Source organism: Erythrolamprus reginae, chromosome 2 (assembly GCF_031021105.1).
Source record: "Erythrolamprus reginae isolate rEryReg1 chromosome 2, rEryReg1.hap1, whole genome shotgun sequence".
Lineage (NCBI taxonomy): Eukaryota > Metazoa > Chordata > Lepidosauria > Squamata > Dipsadidae > Erythrolamprus > Erythrolamprus reginae.
In genome coordinates this window covers 270,427,640-270,450,582 of record NC_091951.1, presented here as the reverse complement: position 1 = coordinate 270,450,582, position 22,943 = coordinate 270,427,640, and the positions used below count along the sequence as shown (strand labels likewise).

At 39.8% G+C, this 22,943-nt stretch overlaps 1 protein-coding gene across 2 annotated transcripts in view; it reads right to left on the bottom strand.

Annotated features, from left to right (window-relative positions):
- RFX3 (regulatory factor X3) overlaps nt 1-22,943 on the bottom strand; it is a 220,056-nt gene that overhangs the window by 92,919 nt on the left and 104,194 nt on the right. For both annotated transcript variants that reach the window (XM_070742599.1, XM_070742598.1), the window contains exon 2: nt 19,091-19,215. In XM_070742599.1, coding sequence (XP_070598700.1) covers nt 19,091-19,207 — 117 coding nt within the window. In that variant the 5' untranslated portion in view covers nt 19,208-19,215. The remainder of the gene's footprint in view (nt 1-19,090; nt 19,216-22,943) is intronic.

Below are 22,943 nucleotides of genomic sequence, written 5' to 3'. Positions count from 1 at the left end.
ACATGGGAGGAAATGGGTGATAGGAATGATGAGAAAAACTAGTAGAATAGAAGTGCAGATTTAGTAGAAAATCTGACAGTGTTGAGGGAATTATTTGTTTAGTAGAGTGATGGCGTTCAGAAAAAAACTGTTCTTGTGTCTAGTTGTCTTGGTGTGAAGTGCTCTCTAGCGACGTTTTGAGGGTAGGAGTTGAAACAATTTGTGTCCAGGATGTGAGGGGTCAGTAAATATTTTCCCCGCCCTCTTTTTGACTTGTGCAGTATACAGGTCCTCAATGGAAGGCAGGTTGGCAGCGATTGTTTTTTCTGCAGTTCTGATTATCCTCTGAAGTCTGTGTCGGTCCTGTTGGGTTGCAGCACCAAACCAGACAGTTATAGAGGTGCAGATGAAAATCAGAAAAAGAATCACAAAAACCATCAAGTTAGAGTAATTCCCTTATGGGGATCCTTATAAGCTAACTATCTTAGCTTTAAAAAGGGCAAGTAAGAAAGCATATTATAAGGATTCATGAAAATGTACCCATTTTTAGATAGGATAAATGGAAGAGGCAGAGAGAAGTGGCTTCAAAACAACAGCTCTTTATTTGACAACTATTTTCAACCCAGCAAAGGCTCCGTCTGACAGCCAGCCCTTTTATAAGGAGCTTGCAGACAGTCTAGCCAATCAGTATTTTCCCTCCAGAATAGAGGACCTGACTGAAGCCTGTGTGCTTCAGTCTGAGAATGTAACACCTCTCCCCTCTTAATTGGGCTAACCCAACATGTGAGGTAGTCACGAAGATAGGCAGGGCCTTTAGTCGGGCTTTCAGAACTGCGCAACTCAGTCGGAGCTAGGTAAGCAGTCAGGTTAGATGATCTTCTATTGCTCCCAGCCTCGACCAATGGAATTTCCTGGATTTCAGCCAGGGGTGTGGCTGGAGCTTTGAGGATCAGTTCGCTTGAAGCTCGCCACCTGGCATGAACGTCACTAGGTAAGTCTTTCAGACTTGGTTTGTTTGGGTTCTCTCTGTTAGGAGCGAGTGATCGCTCCTGATGGCTTGGCATTAGCTCAGAAATCAGTTCTGGTGGCCTAAGAATGGAGCAGTTGCATCAGCCTCAGAGTTGGTCAACATGCCGCTTCTAGCTCTACTCGTCCTCAAGCTCTACTTGGTAACAGCAAGAGTCGTGATCTCTGGGACTGTGACAGGAACCAGAGAGGATCCCCAGCATAGTTGTAGGTGCATACTTGATTCCCTATCCTAAAGTGTCATAGCTGACTTTGGAGTCTATTGGGGCCTCAGCAGAGTACTTAGGCTGTAGTCATTCTAGTTGGGATCATAGTCGGCAACCCATTAGAGGTTCAGAAGGACTTTTACCTGTGGTAGTGCTAGGAGTGATATGCTGCGCTAATAAAAGTTTACCAATTCGGGGACTTCCTGGTTGGCAAGGAGGGGCGAAGCAGCTGTGAGGAGGATCTCTCCTCCCCATGACTGCTATTTCCTTCGATTTCTGAGACCTTTCGGGGCACAGTTCGTTTGGAGGGCGACGTGGGTAATGAGGGATCATCCAGGCATCGATTGGTAAAGGCATTTTACAATCGGTGCGAAGGACACCCTCTCTATCGGAGATCAAAGGCGTCTGTCAAGCTGTCACCAGTATGGCGGACCTGAAGCCTCAATGAGCCACCGCAGAGGGAAGCAAGTGAGATAAACAGATTTTCAAATCTTCAGCTTATATTTGTACTGTTGTTGTTAACTTTAAGAAGAACAAGCCTGGCACAATTAAAATTAGACTTACTTTTATTTTGAAAAACACCCACCCCCAATCGGAGATCGGAAGAAAGAAAAAAAAACCCTTAAATTAGTAAAAGCGGCGAAGGCGAGAGGAGGGAAATGCCTGATATCTGACCAGATTTGGAACTAAAATATCTGAAGATCAGATCTCTGTAGGGGGAAGAGAATATTCCCAAGCATATCAACTTTGTGATTCTTTCATCTTTGCCTAAAAAAAACAAAACTGACGCAGACATCTAATTGACATTCACTTTCGCTGGGATTTACGAACCGGAAACTGCCTGGGTGAGCCGGAGTTCAACGTGGGAAATTTCTCTGTTTGTTGTGGTGATCAAAACCTTGAAGATTTAAACTGCAGCAGATAATTATTATACAACGGGATAATTATTATACAACGGGAGAGACGGTGATTTATAACTGAAGCGACGGTGAGGTTTGACAAGCAGCCGATAAGAAAAGTGAGTGGAGAAGTGAGCGGAGAAACCGGAACAGCACAGGGAGAAAAATCTGACAGAGAGAGTGACCCTGAACACAGCTAAACAGAAAGGAAAGATTTGTTTTGGTGAGACTCTGCTGTCGGGTTTTGGATTACTTGAACTAGTGAGACTTTACAAGATCTTATCTGGCGGCAGAAAGACTGTGACAGGAGTAAAAGACTTTAGAATAACGGCCAAATTGCAAGAGGCGAAGAGAACAGTAAATGAACTGACATCATATCCGGCTATTAAGTTGCAGTAGAAGATTTGGAACTTGCATATTAGGGGAGTAGGAAACGCTAAGCAGCAAAGAAAGTGTTTTCACAATTTAAAAAGTTAAAAATTTCCTTCTTTCCTTCCTTTTTCTTCCCTTTTTTCTATATTCTATGTTACAACCTATTAGTTCTCTTTTTATTTAAATTAATACATATATATTAAGGGTTTAGACAAATTATAAAATAGAAGTCTGTATTAATAGATTAATAGCATAGATAATACATAAGTATAGATTTAGACATAGCCTTATAGATACAGTGTTCCTTTTTTAAAAAAAAATATATATATAGCATATATATATATATAGTATAAAAATATTAATTGTTTATTATTATTATTTTTGATTCTTAGATATATTTACATAATTGTTAATAGATTAATTGTTTATAACTACACTGATACTCAGATATACTTATATTTAGATATTTAGATATATTTAATATACTAAAATAGTTATTAAGTCATTAAGTGCTATAGAAATTTTAATTAATTATTATAGAATTTGTAGCCTTGTAAAAAACGTTAACATTTCTAAGAAAAACAATAGAACTTTTAAAGTGCATAAATATTTCCTATGGTCATATGGAATAGAATATATAATATTTTAGAAAAGCAAAACCAGATTATAAAAGAAATGGCCAATTACCAGCCCAGAGGTGGTAAAAAAACAACCCCAGCCACACCTTCAAATACACTATCTTCAGCTTCTTCAGCATCACAAAGACAAATAGATGATATGTTAAATCCAGAGAAAGAAAAAGAGAAAGAAAGTTCCTCACTAATGCAAAATATGAATAAAACATTGACAGTTATGCAAGAAGCAATGCTGAAACTACAAGAACTTATTACCAATAACCACCTAGAGTTAAAAACTGATATCCTTAGGTTAGAAAACAGACTGGAAACAGCACAACTTGCAACACAGAAAAATGAACAAAAAATTACACAGGTGGAAGAGAAAATAGAACAGAGTGAGAAAAAAATTGAACAGGTAGATCAAAAACTTAAGGAATCCCATAAGGATCTCGAAAACTCCCTGATTCAGCTGGAGTTGGAACGATCTTCTTATTTTTTAAGATTTCAAAATGTGATAGAGACAGAGAATGAAAACTTAGGGGAGATTATGATAACCATAATTTCAGGAATATTACAAACCAGTCGGGAAGAGGTAATAAGTGAACTGGATGAAATTTACAGAATTAACACTAATTATGCCCGTAGAAACCGACTCCCGAGGGAGATCCACCTGAGATTTGCTAGAAGGATCATGAGAGACAGGGTATATGCAATTTCTAGAGGAAGGAAAATGACATATAAGGGTAAAGAATTAAATATATTAAAGCAAATCCCTAGAAAGGTAAGAGAGAGAAGGAGAGATTATAAGACACTAGCCTCTGTCCTAAACAAAAAAGAAATTACATTTAGATGGATTAATCCCGAAGGGATGATGATAAATATTGATGGCAGAAGAGTTAAAGTGGACTCCCTTGAAAAAGCACAAGAAATATACGAACAATTGGTTAACACTGAGATAGAGTTAGAGAGCGGGGAGAGATTAGAATCTAGTAAAGAAGAAGAAATTGAAATTGACAAACAAACAGGTGGAAGGACGGGGGAGACGGGGGGAGAAAGAGAAAGGGAAGAAGGGGCTAAGACCAGATCCCAAACAGCAGCAGCAGCAGCAGACAAATAGAAACAAACAAACAAAAGGAACTAAAAACAACCAAGAAGGAAAAGCCCTCTTTCTTTTATTCTTTTATTCTTGTTTATATATTCTCTTTCTACCCATTCAAAGCTAAATGCCACTGGGAACTAAACTAATTTCAATAAACATAAATGGTCTCAACAACAATCAGAAAAGAAAAAAGGTTTTCTCCAAACTCCTGAAACAGAAAGCACAGATAATATGTCTACAAGAAGTACATATCAAACTTGCACACAAAAAATATTTAGAATACACCAAATTGGGAGAGCTATACACTTCTCTAGATGAAAAAGAAAAGAAAAGAGGGGTAGCCACATATGTGAAAAAAGAATTAAACCCAAGAGAGATAAAAACTGACCCAAAAGGAAGATATATTATAGTAGAAGTAGAAATCAAAGGAGAGAAAATATTATTAGTAAATATATATGCACCAAATCATGAATTGAAACAATTTTATAAAAAAATACATGAAATATTATTACAATTTAACCAAACAAATATATGTATAATAGGAGACTATAACGGAATAGTGAACCAAAAACTGGACTACAAAATAGAAACCAAGAGTAAAATAAAAAGAGCCACACTACCAACCACATTTGAGAAAATGACGGATGAACTAGATCTGGTAGATATGTGGAGATTAATACATCCAAATGAAAAACAATTTACATTCTACTCTGCCCCACACAACTCTTTCTCTAGGATAGATATGGTATGGCTAAGTAAGAATATGCACAAAAAAATAAAATCTGTTGACATAGAACCAAATACGTGGGCTGACCATAACCCAATAACAATCACTTGGCAGGGGGAAAAGAAAGAATTTAGAAGATGGTCATTAAATACAAACCTACTTCGAGATGAAAAATATACAGAAATGCTAAACAAAGAAATAAAATTATTTCTAGAGGAAAATAAGAAACAACCCACCTCAACTCAAATACTATGGGACACACTGAAAGCATATACTAGGGGAGTTACTATATCATATACAGCTAAAAAACAAAAAGAAGAGAAGGCAGAATATAATCACTACGTAAATAAAATAGCCAACCTGGAAAAAACTCTTCAACAAAACCCAACAAACAAACAGACACAAATATCACTAAGGGAAGCTAAATCCAAAATAAATATATTAGAACAGCAAGAATTTATTAGAAATTTAAAACAAACGAAACAAAAATACTTTGAAACAGCTAACAAACCAGGTAGATGGCTTGCACAGAAAATCAAAAAAATGAGAAGCGAAAAATTAATTTATCAATTAGAGGATAAAGACGGGACAATACAACACATGGAACAACAGAAAAAGGAAATAATACAAGATTATTACAACAACCTATATAAAGAAGAACCAATTGAAATGGTAAAAATTACTAAATACATACAAGAAAATAATACCATACAAATTGAAGAACTCGATAAACAAATTTTAAATGAAAAAATTACTCTACAAGAAATCCAATTAGCATTAAAAAAACAAAAAAACAATAAAACCCCAGGGCCGGATGGACTCCCGGGGGAATTCTATAAAGGAAATAAAGATCTATTTGAACCCATATTACTGGAGACATACAATGAAATATTAGAACAAGCAAAAATTCCAGAATCCTGGAGAGAATCATACATAACGATGATACCAAAGGAGGGGTTAGACAAACAGAAAATAAAAAACTACAGACCAATTTCTCTGCTTAACGCGGATTATAAGATCTTTATGGTAATCTTAGCAGACAGAATAAAAGAAATATTAAATAAAATCATCAACACAGACCAAAATGGCTTTCTACCCTCCAGACAAATTTTCAACTGCACCAGGACAGTTTTAGACGTCTTAGAATATGGTGAAGCCCATCCAGGAAAACAAATAGCTCTTGTCTTCCTGGATGCCCAGAAGGCATTTGATAATGTTAATTGGCAATACTTAAATGAGTTAATTAGAGAATTAAAATTAGGTAACAGATTTGAAAACATTATCAAAAATATATATACCACCCAAAAGGCCAGAGCAATAATAAATGGAGACACTACAAAACCAATTTTGATAGAAAAAGGAGTCCGCCAAGGCTGCCCAATGTCACCCTTATTATTTATACTGACACAGGAACTACTACTAAATAAAATAAGAAATAATAAAAATATACAAGGAATTAAAATTAAAAAAGAAGAATACAAATTACAGGCATATGCGGACGACATGGTGTTCTTTTTAGAAGAACCAACCAGCTCTGGCCCAGAGCTAATCAAAGAAATTGAAATTTTTGGGGAATTTGCAGGTCTAAAAATAAATAAACAGAAAACAATGTTAATGACAAAAAACATGAGTATACAACAAATTAGGAAATTAGAAGAAACTACTAAACTCCAAACTACAAAAAAAATGAAGTACTTAGGATTAATATTAACAAACAAAACAATTACACTTAAAAAGGACAATTATGACAAATTATTGCAAGATACCAAAAAAAATTTAGAGAAATGGAAAGACCTACAAATATCAATGTTAGGCAGAATATCTGTAATAAAAATGGATATTCTTCCCAAATTTTTATATCTTTTTCAGACAGCTCCGATTAACTTGGAACCAAATTTTTTTAAAGAAATCAATAAAATCATCTCCAAATTCATCTGGCAAAACAAAAGGCCAAGAATAAAGTATGTGTATCTCCAAGATAATAGAATTAGAGGAGGCCTGGGGCTCCCGGATCTAAAATTATACTACAAAGCGGCAAGCCTAATTTGGATAAAAGAGTGGATTAACTTAAAAAATAAGAGAATACTTGTATTAGAAGGTCATGACTTACAAACAGGCTGGCATGCGCATTTATGGAAAGATAAATTGCAAAAACAAACTATATTTGACAGGCACTTGATCCGTAAATCACTACTAAAAACCTGGTACGAAATTAAAAATAAACACTACGACAAAATTCCAAGATGGCTTTCCACTATGGAAGCCATCATCTACCCAAATTTGATCGACATAGCCAAAACCATCCAGTACAGAGACATATTACACCCAAACGGGGAACTCAAATCTAGACAAGAACTGGAAAGATTAAATCATAAAATGGATTGGTGGACATACGCCCAAATAGAATCCAGATTTAAAAAAGACAATCAAACACCCGGTATTCAAAAATCTATGAACCCATTAGATAAGATTCTGATAGGAAATGAAAACAAACAAATAAGCAGAATATACCAAATACTTTTAGAACAGGAAAGAATAAAAGATACGACCAAAACACCAATGATAGCGTGGGAAAAAAATCTGCAACACGCCATCCATATTGCCGACTGGGAAAGAACATGGACCACAATATCCAAAATAACCCTTTCGGCAGCATATAAGGAAAACTATTACAAATTATTCTACAGATGGTACCTCCCACCGGCGAGATTAGCAAAGATCCACCCAACGTTATCAGACTCATGTTGGAAGTGTAAAAAGGAAAGAGGTACGTTTTTCCATATGTGGTGGTCCTGCCCCATGATACAAAAAATTTGGACAATAACTCATACTTGGCTCACAGAGATCACGAAAGAGGAAATAGAACTCACACCGGAAGCTATGCTTTTAGGAGTTTGGAGAAAACATTATTCAAAACAAACAATGCTCCTCACAACACATATTAACACCGCCACGAGAATTGCGATAGCACAACTCTGGAAAAGTGATCAGATACCAACGGAAGATTTAATTATAGATAAGATATATGCATGTGTAGAGATGGACGAATTCACGAACTCAATTAAGGGAAATAAATTAATAGAATCAAAAAGAACATGGCAAAAATGGCACGAATGGGTTCAAAAGAGAACATAAAAGCAACATAATATGAAACAACAGTACAATTGAAACGACCTACAGTTACCGTGTATAATTAATGAACGTAATAGATTTTAGAATTTAAAAATATAAAATACAATGTATATAATGAAAGAAAACCGGTCAAAACTTACTGTCAGAATGTTAACTGAGAATATGTATAATCTGTAATTCAAAATAATATGTGATGGGAATGACATAAGAAAAATTAATAAAGAGATTTAAAAAAAAAAAAAAAAAAGTTTACCAATTCGGGTTTGCCAATTGCCTGTGCCCATGCATGAAAGGGATTATTTTGCTGATTTCACCATTCTCTCTACTTGACCATTGCTGGGGGGATGAAATGGTGAGCAAAGGGGGGTGTCTGATCCTCTGTTCTGCTAAATAGTTTTCAAATTGTAAGGCCATGAATTGGGGTCCATTATCTGAAACCAGGACATCGAGCAGGCCGTGTGTAGAGAAAAGTCTCTGTAGCACCTTGATGGCCACCTCTGTTACGGTGATGGTCATGAGGGCTATTAGAGAAGGCAACCCCGCAATACTGACAGTTCATTTTGTTTGGTCAAACCTCTTTAGCCACCCCCTCAACACCCAGTGCAAACTTGGGCAATTATTTTGTCATTGGTAGAATGGCGTGCAACCTCAAGTGAGGTTATCAAGCCAAAGTCCAAGCAGTCAATTAGAAGCACAGGTGTCTCAGGTGTGAGGTCTTCCAGTAGCTCTGGCAAGAGTCAGCAGCTGAGGGCATCAGACACCCAAAGTCTGTCCAGGCCGGGGGATTAGCCAATAGCTATAGGCAGCCAGGAAGATGGCCCACCTAGTCATCCTGGGTGATAGCGAGGCAGGTGTGGGGCGGTTGCCTGTAATGAGTCTCAAAAGTGGCTTGTGGTCGGTGATCAAGTCAAACTGCCATCCATACTAATAGTTGGGCAATTATTTTGTCAAGCACTACCAAGCACTTGACCCCAGCCATCATAGCCAGAGCTTATCTGTCCAATTGACTTTAACTGCATTCCACAGTGGACAGAATCCTATAATAGGTGATAGGTGTCTTGATGCTGTTGGATAGGAGATGGCTGAGGACAGCCCTGAAACCAAAGGGTGAAGCATCGCGGGTCAACGCAAGTGGCAAGGTATGATTATACTGATTATATTGGACCAGGAGGCTGTCTGCAGAAAGTAGGCATTTGAGAGCTGTGAAAGCAGCTGCTTCAGTCCTTCCTCAGGTACATTTCGCCCTTTCCCCCAGCAGTTTGTGGAGGAGCCTGGCCACCACAGCCTTCTGTTTGAGGAAAATGCTATAGAAGTTAAGGAGCCTGAGGAACACTTGTCTGGTTCTGAGGAATAGAGGCATTCTGAATTGCCTTAATTTTTGAATTTACAGATCCCAGAGCTTTCAATCATATACCCTAGGAACTCTATCCTGTCTACTCCAATTAGGCATTTCCCCCTTTTAAGCTGCAAAGTTTTTGTCGCAAATTCGGGTCAGCACCGTCCTCAGTCTTTGAACTAATTGTTTTTTTGTCTTTGACCGAAATTAGAATATCATCAAAATATGGTACGACCGCAGAATTCTTTCTAACAGATGTCCCATAAGACTTTGGAACAGCCCGGGCGCTACAATAACTCTGAACTGGAGCCATGTATATTTAAATGCATCCCTGTGCATCATAATAATCAGGGCTTCCACAGTGGTACCATTTATAGGCAGCTGCTGGTAGGCAGAGAGTGCAACAGATGCTGAACCATAGGAACTGGATAGGCACTCTGCTGATGTGCCTCATTAAGTGTGCATTTATAATCAACACAGAGGCGAACTGACCTGTCCAGCTTGACTGGAGTCACTATAGGGATGTGATGGTGAACCTATGACACGCGTGCCACAAGTAGCACACAGAGCTATATCGGTGGGCACATGAGCTCAGGGTCCGGCATGCATGTACGTACTGGCCAGTTGATTTCCAGGCCTCCTGGGCACTCTGGGAGTCTGGAAACAGGGTGTTTCCAGCCTTCAGAGGAAATGGGTAATGCCCGTTTTTTCTCTCCTCAAACTCCAGAGCCTTTCAAGGAGGCTGGGGAGGACAAAATTGGTTATCTGCACCTCTATAACTGTCTGGTTTGGTTCTGCAACCCAACAAGACACACACAGACTTCAGAGGATAATTAGAACTGCAGAAAAAACAATTGCTACCAGCCTGCCTTCCATTGAAGACCTGTATACTGCAGAAGTCAAAAAGAGAGCTGTGAAAATATTTACAGACACCTCACATCCTGGACACAAACTGGTTCAACTCCTACCTTCAAAACGACACTCTAGAGCACTGCACACCAGAACAACTAGACACAAGAACAGTTTTTTCTCTGAATACTATCACTCTGCTAAACAAATAATCCCCTCAACACTGTCAAACTATTTACTAAGTCTGAATGTTTATTAATCTTCTCATTGTTCCCATCACCCATCTCCTCCTCCAAATAACTGTATGACTGTAATTTTGTTGCTTGTATCCTTACCAATTTATATTGACTGGTTCCTAATATGATTTGATTGCTTATATGTACCCGGACTTGTACCTTATGATTTTTGACAAATTTTCTTTTCTTTTATGTACACTGAGAGCATGTGCACCAAGACAAATTCCTTGTTGTCTAATCAAGGACAATACAGCATTGGCCAATAAAATTGTATTCTATTCTAATATTAGAAGAAGTAATTCAAGGAAGCTGACTAACAAAAGAAACAAAATGGACAAAAAGTGCTTCTTCACAAAGTCACAATCAAATCACAGAATTTCCAACTACTGTCACGAACTTGTACAGTGTAAGATGAAATAAATTCATGAGAATAATTAGTCATTATGCCAGTGCAGCATTTTCAATATCAAAGAGTGGAAGACTGTAAATTTAAAAGTCTAATAAAATGTTGTGAGAATTAGACTGTGAATATATTCTTTACACTGAAATGGAACATCAGAGCAAATTCTGAAAACAAAAGGTTCCTTGGTTCACTTGAAATTAAATGAAACAATGCACGTACAAGAATGAGAAGAATGTAAAAAGAGTTTTAAAAAGCATGTTAAAAAAAACCCAAAAGAAAAAAAAGTGAAGTCCAAGTATATATATGATTAATAGGAGAAAAAAGACTAATGGCAAACACTCACGAAAGAAAAAGCAGCAGAGAAACAGAAATTGCCAAATGAAATGATCAATGAATCATGCCCTCACAATCCTTAGGGAAAGTAGGATTTAAAAAATGTATTCCAAAAGAACAAAGTGGCTTCTTTTTTTAAAGAAAACATTTTGAAATGAAAAAGAGTGCACATAGATTTAATGCATTTGAAATTACTCCGAGGGGGGGAAAACCACCTAAAAGCAAAATGTGAAAAACTGACAATGAATTAAAATGAGAGAGAAATGAGGGGAAAGAAAATTAAGCAGAAATAAATTATGACAAAATGTTTTTTTAAAATAATAAGCCAACAAACAAATGCAAAACACATTATTAGAGAGACACAGCTTTTAAAAAGTGAGCCTCCAAACAAGTAAATGAATATTCAATCCCCTGGCTTTGCTTCTAATGAGCTTGCAATTTGAGAGACCTGTTGAAAGTAGCATTGAATAGATCAGAAGTGGGTTCTAAAGCCATTTACTATCAGTTTTGTATATACAATGCTTCTGTGCATGCGCAGTCACATCTCAGGTGGATGGGCCACTGGCACCACTGGAATAGGTGTGCGAATACATTCATGTGTGGACATACAAACACACACACACCACACAATTCCTCAATGATATGTTTGAAACCTGAAAATAGCTTATCTTATCTACGAGTATCCCAATGTTTACAAAAAAGAAGGGAGACTAAAAACTCGCCAGCTGGTATATGGTTTGGGGATGGAGATAGTGAAAGATAGTAGTGATCATGTTTACACTATTATCTTACTCAAAAGCCCTGGTTCCCAATGCACAATTTGATTTTTGAGGGGGGCAATTGGAATCTTGTTTAAACCAAGTTAATGACCTTTTAGGCTTCCTCTGCGTGAGTAGGAGTTCACTTTTTGATAGTAAGCATTATATATCACCGGGGGTGGGGTGTCATAAGGGTTTTAGAGATGCTTAGGTGTGGCATGGCCAAAAAAGGTTGGGAACTACTTCTCTAAAGGCAAATGCCTGAATGTTTACAAGAAGCCAGATAAAATATTAAATACACAGAATTCACATTCTGTGTTCAAAACGACACATTTCAAAAACCATTTTGCTAATGGAGATGGGGCACTGGGTCTTACCTGATGCATTCCTTCTCGGGTAGGTGGATATAGCATCCAAGAATGGGGTTAACTCCATCATTAGGTCCATCTCAGCAACAGAGACGGGACCTAACTGGCTCTGGCAGACTCAAGGTCCCGTCTCTGTTGCTACCCTTGGCAGCTTTGGACAAAGAAATGAAGCGACAGACTCTCATGTGCCATAGTCAAATAGTCATCATTCCTCCAGAAGTTCGAAGGCAGGCAATTAAAAGTCAAACACATAATAGGGTGGGGCTGGATGCTATTTTCACCCCCCTGAGAAGGAGCGTATTAAGTAAGACCAAGGCCCCTTTTCCATAGTGGTGGATATGGCAAACAGGAATGGGACCAAGCTGGCTGTCCTTACGGGTTGACCAGCTGTTGCAGGGGGTTTCCGGGCAGAAGATGTAGGGACAGATGCTGCCTATGCCGAGGAACTGAGGCTGATAGTGTGGGAGTGCAGAAGCCCCACTAAAAGACTGACTGTTCCTTTAAGAATCCAAACCTCTGCTGTGCCATGGCGGGGCATGGCGTAGCTGCTGTTGGGAGCATGAAAGTTCCACTGCACTTTTGCCAATGAGTCCAAGCAAAGGCCTGCCGTCTTCAGTGCTACCGGTGCGCCATCTGAGGCCACTGCAGGTGCATGCATGTCCAGGAGGCATGAGAGTTGTCTTCTGTGCAGCAAGCAAAATCTTACGCGAAGACACTTGTGCGAGAGAGATTTCAGCAATTTTTGGCGATTTTCTGCTTCTGCATGTGTACGGAAGCAAAGATATTGCTGAAAATCGCCAAAATCTCACTCGCGCAATAGTCTTCACACGAGATTTTGCTTGCTGGCATGCGCAGAAGCCAAATCTCACACTGATGAGCATACACAGGCCCGCCGCACACACCCATGCCCGTGGTGGCCTCAGAGGGTGCACAGGTAGCATCGAAGATGGCAGGCCTTCGCTAGTGTCAAGATATTTATGAGCTGGGAGAGCCAATGGTAACAAAGTCAGCCGATGAATAGGAATAGTAACTAAGTTAGCAAATGGGAGATAACCACTTCCGAGTCTGCGCAGAGAATCAAAATTGAATACTTAAGCTTAAGGCTGGACGTGGCTCACACTGCACTCTCTGCTCTCTTTCTTGTCCACTCCGTGCTTGTCTGCTGCTGAAATGAAACTAATTGTTCTCTGCTACCTGTAGCTGCTTGAAGATGAATTATATTGGTATTGTAAAATTTATTTCATCTATATTCTTGAATATAAAGAAGTTAATAAATCCAGCTGAATCAGTCATCTGTGTGTGCTTCTGGAAATGGATTTTTCTGTAACAAATTTTAATAGAAGGGTAGCAACAGAGGTGGGATTTAAACAGCTTTGACAGACTCAGTCAAATCAGCTAGCAGATGGAATTAACCCCATCTTTGAATGCTATAATTACAGAATTTTATACTTTTTTTCCTTTGATTTCTAAATCTACAAAACAACCAACTTTCAACCAAGTTTTAGTCTATGTATGTATGTATGCATGTATGTATGTTCTCCTCTCATTGCAGCTACTTGACCACTTGACCACTGGTATTGTAATAGGAAATTAAAGAAGTAAAAAGGAAGTGTTGAGAACTGATTATCAGGAAACTGAAAGTGTATAATACAGTCAAACCTCGTCTTACGAACCTAATTGGTTCCAGGGGGAGGTTCGTAAGACGAAAGGTTCGTAAGACAAAACATTGTTTCCCATAGGAAACAATGTAAAGTCAATTAATCCGTGCAACCAAAAAAACCCCCCGCAAAAAAACCGCTGCTGCCCGGCTGTCACCTTTTAAAACAGCCTGGAGGCTTCTCAGCGACCTCTCGAATGCCGAACGCCAAACCCGAACTTCCGGGTTCGGCATTCGGGAGGCTGCCGAGAAGTCCCCAGGCTGTTTTAAAAGGTGACAGCCAGGCGGCGGGGCTTCCCAGCAGTCTCCGAACGCTGAATGCGGAAGTTCGGGTTTGGCGTTCGGCTTCGGGAAGCTGCTGGGAAGCCGCGCGGCTGTTTTAAAAGGTCACAGCCGGGCTGGGGGGCTTCCCAGCAACCTCCCGAACCCCAAACTTTTGCCGAACTTCCGGGTTCGGGAGGTTGCTGGGAAGCCCCCCAGCCCGGCTGTCACCTTTTAAAACAGCCTGGAGGCTTCTCAGCGACCTCTCGAATGCCGAACGCCAAACTCGAACTTCCGGGTTCGGCATTCGGGAGGCTGCCGAGAAGTCCCCAGGCTGTTTTAAAAGGTGACAGCCGGGCTGGGGGGCTTCCCAGCAACCTCCCGAACCCGGAAGTTCGGCAAAAGTTTGGGGTTCGGGAGGTTGCTGGGAAGCCCCCCAGCCCGGCTGTGACCTTTTAAAACAGCCGCGCGGCTTCCCAGCAGCTTCCCGAAGCCGAACGCCAAACCCGAACTTCCGCATTCAGCGTTCGGAGACTGCTGGGAAGCCCCGCCGCCTGGCTGTCACCTTTTAAAACAGCCTGGGGACTTCTCGGCAGCCTCCCGAATGCCGAACCCGGAAGTTCGGGTTTGGCGTTCGGCATTCGAGAGGTCGCTGAGAAGCCTCCAGGCTGTTTTAAAAGGTGACAGCCGGGCAGCAGCGGTTTTTTTGCGGGGGGTTTTTTTGGTTGCACGGATTAATTGACTTTACATTGTTTCCTATGGGAAACAATGTTTTGTCTTACGAACCTTTCGTCTTACGAACCTCCCCCTGGAACCAATTAGGTTCGTAAGACGAGGTTTGACTGTATTATACACTTTCAGTTTCCTGATAATCAGTTCTCAACACTTCCTTTTTACTTCTTTAATTTCCTATTACAATACCAGTGGTCAAGTGGTCAAGTAGCTGCAATGAGAGGAGAACATACATACATGCATACATACATACATAGACTAAAACTTGGTTGAAAGTTGGTTGTTTTGTAGATTTAGAAATCAAAGGAAAAAAAGTATAAAATTCTGTAATTATAGCATTCAAAGATGGGGTTAATTCCATCTGCTAGCTGATTTGACTGAGTCTGTCAAAGCTGTTTAAATCCCACCTCTGTTGCTACCCTTCTATTAAAATTTGTTACAGAAAAATCCATTTCCAGAAGCACACACAGATGACTGATTCAGCTGGATTTATTAACTTCTTTATATTCAAGAATATAGATGAAATAAATTTTACAATACCAATATAATTCATCTTCAAGCAGCTACAGGTAGCAGAGAACAATTAGTTTCATTTCAGCAGCAGACAAGCACGGAGTGGACAAGAAAGAGAGCAGAGAGTGCAGTGTGAGCCACGCCCAGCCTTAAGCTTAAGTATTCAATTTTGATTCTCTGCGCAGACTCAGAAGTGGTTAGCTCCCATTTGCTAGCTTAGTTACTATTCCTATTCATCGGCTGACTTTGTTACCATTGGCTTTCCCAGCTCATAAATATCTTGACACTAGCGAAGGCCTGCCATCTTCGATGCTACCTGTGCACCCTCTGAGGCCACCGCGGGCATGGGTGTGTGCGGCGGGCATTCGGGAGGCTGCCGAGAAGTCCCCAGGCTGTTTTAAAAGGTGACAGCCAGGCGGCGGGGCTTCCCAGCAGTCTCCGAACGCTGAATGCGGAAGTTCGGGTTTGGCGTTCGGCTTCGGGAAGCTGCTGGGAAGCCGCGCGGCTGTTTTAAAAGGTCACAGCCGGGCTGGGGGGCTTCCCAGCAACCTCCCGAACCCCAAACTTTTGCCGAACTTCCGGGTTCGGGAGGTTGCTGGGAAGCCCCCCAGCCCGGCTGTCACCTTTTAAAACAGCCTGGAGGCTTCTCAGCGACCTCTCGAATGCCGAACGCCAAACTCGAACTTCCGGGTTCGGCATTCGGGAGGCTGCCGAGAAGTCCCCAGGCTGTTTTAAAAGGTGACAGCCAGGCGGCGGGGCTTCCCAGCAGTCTCCGAACGCTGAATGCGGAAGTTCGGGTTTGGCGTTCGGCTTCGGGAAGCTGCTGGGAAGCCGCGCGGCTGTTTTAAAAGGTCACAGCCGGGCTGGGGGGCTTCCCAGCAACCTCCCGAACCCCAAACTTTTGCCGAACTTCCGGGTTCGGGAGGTTGCTGGGAAGCCCCCCAGCCCGGCTGTCACCTTTTAAAACAGCCGCGCGGCTTCCCAGAAGCTTCCCAAAGCCAAACGCCAAAGCCGAACTTCCGCGTTCGGCATTTGGAGACTGCTGGGAAGCCGCGCGGCTATTTTAAAAGGTGACAGCCGCGCTGGGGGGCTTCCCAGCAACCTCCCGAACCCCGAACCCGGAAGTTTGGCAAAAGTTCGGGGTTCGGGAGGTTGCTGGGAAGCCCCCCAGCCCGGCTGTCACTTTTTAAAACAGCCGGGCGGCTTCCCAGCAGCTTCCCAAAGCCGAACGCCAAACCCGAACTTCGGCGTTCGGAGACTGCTGGGAAGCCGCACGGCTGTTTTAAAAGGTGACAGCCGGGCTGGGGGGGCTTCCCAGCAACCTCCCGAACCGAACCCGGGGTTCAGAAAAATTTTGCCTCTTCTTACGAACTTTTTTCGAGTTGCGAACCAGCGTTCGGGAGGCTGCTGGGAAGCCCCGCCGCCCGTCTGTCACCTTTTAAAACAGCCGCGCAGCTTCCCAGCAGTCTCCGAACGCCGGTTCGTAACTCGAAAAAAGTTCGTAAGAAGAGGCAAATTTTTTCTGAACCCCGGGTTCGTATCACGAGTTGTTCGTAAGACGAGGGGTTCGTATCTTGAGGTACCACTGTATTGGAAGAAGCTCATTTACTTCTAAAGTAAGTTAACATGAAGTACATGTTTACACCTAAGCAAACAAAGTGACTATGATTCCTGTTAGAGCCGGAACAGGTGTTATTCATTCTTCCCACGCATACTAATGCCCCATTCCCTTCTGAGATATCAAAGTGAAATAACAGTTCAATCACAGCACTTTTTCATTCAAACAGAAAAATTCAAAATATATGTTAATACGATAAAAACAAAGCTTCTCAGATACTGTTTCATTAGTCATTATTTTCACTGTCATTTGCAGAAGAAAATAATACCAAAACAAAGAATGTGTTAGTGTAAAATCTGTTGTTTCAAAAGAACAAATGGTGCATTAATTTATACATGCTGATATATTATATTTGTCAACAAAAGCAAAAGTAGACAACAATATCCACTACAAAAACAAAAACCATCTTGAATAACTAAGCACTTTACATTTTTTTCAATAAAATGCATTTCTAAAAGAAGACAAACCAGTGTCAGATTAATTCAGATTTATAAAGACAGCATATGAAATATGCTATTGAAGTACTTTTAAATAAGGCATGTCAAATTACAAATATATATAATCGGTGACATTTATCTGACATGCTTATGTTAATCACCACAGAAATCATGAATTTGCTGTTAGCTTAGGATAAACGTATAATTACACATATGACTGAGGTTAGCTTATCTAATTTTACAGTATGTGCTCAAATAGACATTCAGTTTAAATTGTTAACAAAACAATCTCTTTGGTACATTCTTGTATTTATTTATAAATGTTGTTCTTATCAAAAGAACAATTTATAGTTTATGCTTTTCAGGCATATGCAATCAATGCTTAAAATTTCCAAAAGGACTTTCCTTTCTTGGATAGTCTTATCCAGTTTCTCTGAAAAACAACAATGGGCTTTATTTTAGGAATACATTTAACCATCTCTCTCATGTCATTTTCCTGACATTAACCCAAATGCACCTATAACCACTCAGAGCTGCTGATAGCTCTCAGGAGTAAACAACCAAAACGTAAGCTGCATTAGAATAATTCTTCATTTAGAAATAACTTTCTTCATATATGAATCATCAATATCCCAAGTCTAACTTCAAGGTTTATAGAACTATTCACGTACATATTATCTTTCCCAACTTTCCCAGAAAAATAACTAATTGCAATCCCTAATGTCAAAAAGATGCACAAAATCCCAGCGACCGATTAGGTCCCACAGAGTCGGCCTTCTCCGGGTCCCGTCAACTAAACAATGTCAGTTGGCGGGCCCCAGGGGAAGAGCCTTCTCTGTGGCGGCCCCGACTCTCTGGAACCAGCTCCCCCCAGAGATTAGAACTGCCCCTACCCTCCTTGCCTTTCTTAAACTCCTCAAAACCCACCTTTGTCGTCAGGCATGGGGGAATTGAGATATCTCCCCTGGGCCTATATAATTTATGTATGGTATGTTTGTAGGTATGTCTTCTTAAAAATGGGGTTTTCTTAAGTACTTTAAATTTTTAAATTGTAAATTATTAGATTTATTATGAATTGTTTTATTATGTTGTGAGCCGCCCCGAGTCTATGGAAAGGGGTGGCATACAAATCTAATAGATAGATAGATAGATAGATAGATAGATAGATAGATAGATAGATAGATAGATAGATAGATAGATAGATAGATATTTTGGGAACCATGGTGAGAACTTATATGGACAGCATTAGACTACCAAACCTGGATTACTCTAAACAATTCATGAACGTATTCTTAGATCTGAGTAGCTTCACACATGCTGACATAAATATGATAATCATTTTGGACCTGTAGCGATAAGCAGTCGGAATCAAGAACAAGATGGACAGCTGCTCTCCTGAATAATGCATAAAGAAGTAATTCAAACTCTGCAGTACTGAAACAGCAGAACCCTTTTCAAGAAACTTATATAGGAGATTGAATTGGCAATGACCAAAAAGTTCATTTTTTTTTCAAAGACAACACAGCACCTACCTGTTGTTGCACTGGTAACTGCTGTACCACCTGGGTAGGTACAGCTGCTTGGCTAGCTACGGACGTCTGCAAAGTAACCGTCGAACCTGTATCCGACCCAGTCTCTGATGTCTGCATTCTTGTTGCTGTATGAGAGGTAAATATAAAATCATGGTTTGGTTTGGTTTGGTTTTGGTTTTTTTATGAGTATATAATCTCTTTAAACTGCCTTTATCCTACCAATCTTGACTGATCCCAAAAAAGCTAAGCAGGATTGGATCCCACTAAAATCATTGTTGTTTTGATGGGAAATAATCAGAAAATGCCAGTTTGTAGGCTAGAATGGGAAACAAACAAAACACTTTCTGGAAAAGAAGGCAAAGATAAAAGATAAAGAGCTAGTTTGATTTAGTGGTTAAAGCAACAGGCCAGAAGCCGGGAATCTATGAGTTCTAGTCCTGCGTCAGGCATGAAAGCTGGTGAGTAACCTTGAGACAATCTCTCTCTGCCAGTCCAACTAACCTCACAGGGTTGTTGTTAGGAGGAGCAAGGAGCATTAGCTATATTCGCTACTTAAGAGTTACAAGTAGACTTTGACTTACTACCGCAACTAAGCCCAAACTTTATGTTGCTAAGTGAGAAATCTATTTTTTGCCCCATTTTTCTTGCCACTTTTGTTCAGTGAATCACTGCACCTGTTAAATGAATCAAGCTTCCCCATTCTCTTTGCTTGTTAAAAGTTCACAAAAGGTGATCACATGATCTTGGGATATTGCAATAATTATAAATATGAACCAACGGTCAAGCATCCGGATGTAAATCATGTGATTATGGGGATGGCAGTGACAGTCACTTTTTTCAGTACCTTTCTAACTTTGAACTGTCATTAAATGAACTGTTGTAAGTCGAAGACTGCCTGTACTTTTAAAATCATAAAGGCAATAAGTAAATAAACAAACCAGCTTGAAACTCTTTATTTGTTTGTTTAGATTGCTATGCCACTTTTGGTAAGTGAATCACTGCACCTGTTGAATGAATCAACAGACTCAGGCCGACGTGGCCAAAGATCTATACCAACATATGAAACCAGAAGCTCAATTGAAAAGAGGTTTTATTTTTCCCACAGAACAAAAAAAATGGACAAAATTATAACCATTTGAACATTGCTGAATTACAACCTCCAACAACCCCACATTGAGCTGTGAGGAATTGTGTCAGTATCATTTGGCTGGTCACAAATTTCCGGTATTTGCCATTGACGAGGTGCTTCATTCATTTTAAAAGACTGCATCAAACAGTATTCTATGTTTTAAAAAATCCAGAAACAATGTTTTGCTGTCCGTTTTTATTTAATTTCTTCCTCATACAGTTATGATTGGGTAATTTCTGTTTGACCGTGTCCAGTGATAATTAAAATTATCATCAGACGATCAATAATTGCATTCATTATTTTCCTGTTCAAATTCCACTATTCAATGTTATTTGCTTCCTTGTTCCTGGAGCCTGGTTGGTATGTTACCTTGGGACTATTCCTGTCCCCCCCCCCTCCCCACCCTCTGGAGAGCTCTCTATTTACTACTTAGCTGTCTGCACACAAAATATGGATGCCTCCTTCCACATATTGGTAGCTTCTGGAATCTGTCCTCTGCTAATGCTCTTCTTCACTTTTGACATTTTATTTAAAAGCACCTTGAAGACTACGAGAGCATAGGCCTTTTCTGAGAAACTAAAACCAAAAAGGAATTTCCTCCCAAGGGAGGGATCAGAAAGGAAATTCTTCTTGGCCTTGTCTTTTGTCCTGAAGAATAATTCATCCTACGGAATTGGCTCTACTGTTCCAATGATCAAAAAATAACTGTTGGGACAATGACCAAGGCTTTGCTTTCTGTTACTGTCATAACTCTGAAGACTGTGGGAAGAATACTGAGCCAGGATAAGACATTCTGGACATCTAGTCATTTTATTTATGGACTGGTTTAGGGTCGTGCTTCTTAAGAAGATTTTTCCTTTGTTCCACATGGAAAAACTAACAGAATCAATACAGATGGTCCTTGACTTAAAACAATTCATTTAATGACCGTTCAGCACTGAAAAAAAGAAGACTTATAGCAACTGTTACTAATTTCACAACTGCAATGATTCACTTAACAGCTGTGGCAAGAAAGGTCATAAAATGGGGAAAAACTCACTTAATAATGATCGCGCTTAAGCACAGAAATTTGGGGCTCAATTGTAGTCAAAAGTTGAGGACTATGTATTGCCTTTATCAGCAAAGGGGAAAAAAAGAATTTCACCAAATTCCTTTCTGTGACACAACCTTACCTAACTTAAGTGAACTTAACTTAATCTTACTTAAGTGAATTGCCTCCAAGAAAAACTGCTATTTAAGATATTGCATATTGCTTTACCCAGATGTACTCCAGATGGACTTTTTGGCAAATGCTTGCTCTTTGCCCCAGTGGTTGCTTTGTTGAAGGACAATTTGATCCACTTGTTAACCCAGCAACTTAGGCAACAGTAATAAAAGCTGGCTGGCTCCTTAGATCCATGTAGCTTGCTAAAAAATATAAGGCCCAACCCAAAAACCTAAATGATGGAAAGATGGAAGTATGAGTTAAATAAGATGATGTCCTCCTGACTTTAAGTCTTTTCTTCAGAATTTTGCCCCCTGTATTTTCCATATAATGTAGCTCTTGTCTGATATCAGTTCTGTCTAGTAAGTCCCTATTGGTTTTTTAAAAAATGCTATATCCACTCATTCCCTTGGTTTGGGTCCTGCAGCCATGTTCCCTTCTTCAACTTTTTCTTTAACTAAATCCACAGTTTTGGATGGTTTTTCTGTAAATATTTTACTATTGTATGCGTTTTACTTCCATACTCCTTTAAAACACACACTCTCTCTCTCTCTCTCTCTCTATATATATATATATATATATATATTCAAATTTTTCATTGCTTTTCTTCCTTCTTTACCATTCCCCTAGAAATAATATAATACTGTCCAGATTTTTCCACAGGCTCATCACATACGGATATGTGTGTGTATGTGTATACAACTCTTTATTTTCTTTCCTTCATACAGTAGCATACGTTGTGTCCAGATTGTGTTCTGCTTGCAACAAGAACTCTTGTTAAGAAAGGTGGCAGTGTATGTTTGTGTTTTGTTTGTTATCCCTACTGTAACATCAAATGTTAATATTTGCATTTCTTTGCAAAAAAAAAATTGTAATACAAATCCCATTTTGCTTATAACTGTACTTCTATTTGAGAGACATAAAACCATTCAAGAGGAATTGGGAGATGGGGAGGGAGACAAGATGGTTACAGTCAGACACAGTGAAACGGAATTCATAAAAATATAGCTAGGATATAAAAGGACTATACAGTAATAGAGCAATTGTGAATGTGATCATTCAGAAGCAAAACATGGAAACCTTTTTTAACCTTTCACACAAGCTAACTTTTTATCTTTTATACAAAGTCTATATTTAAGACCTATCTCTTAGGGATGTTTTTTGGTAGTACAGTGATCCCTCGATTTTCGCGGTCTCGATTTTCGCGAAACACTATACCACGGTTTTTCAAAAAAATAATAATTAAAAAATACTCCACGGTTTTTTTCCCTATACCACGGTTTTTTTCCACCCGATGACGTCATACGTCATCACCAAGAGTCACTTCTCTCTCTTTCTCTTTCTTTCCTGTCATTCTCTGCTTCAATCATTTTCTCATTTCTCTTTTTTCTCCCTTTTTCTATCATTTTTCTCTCTCTCTCTACCTTCCACTCTCCCCCCTCTTGCTCTCTCTCTCTTTCTCCCTCTCCCTCTCTGTGAGAACGCCTGCCCCCACCTCTCCTGCAGCCCCCTCGCTGATA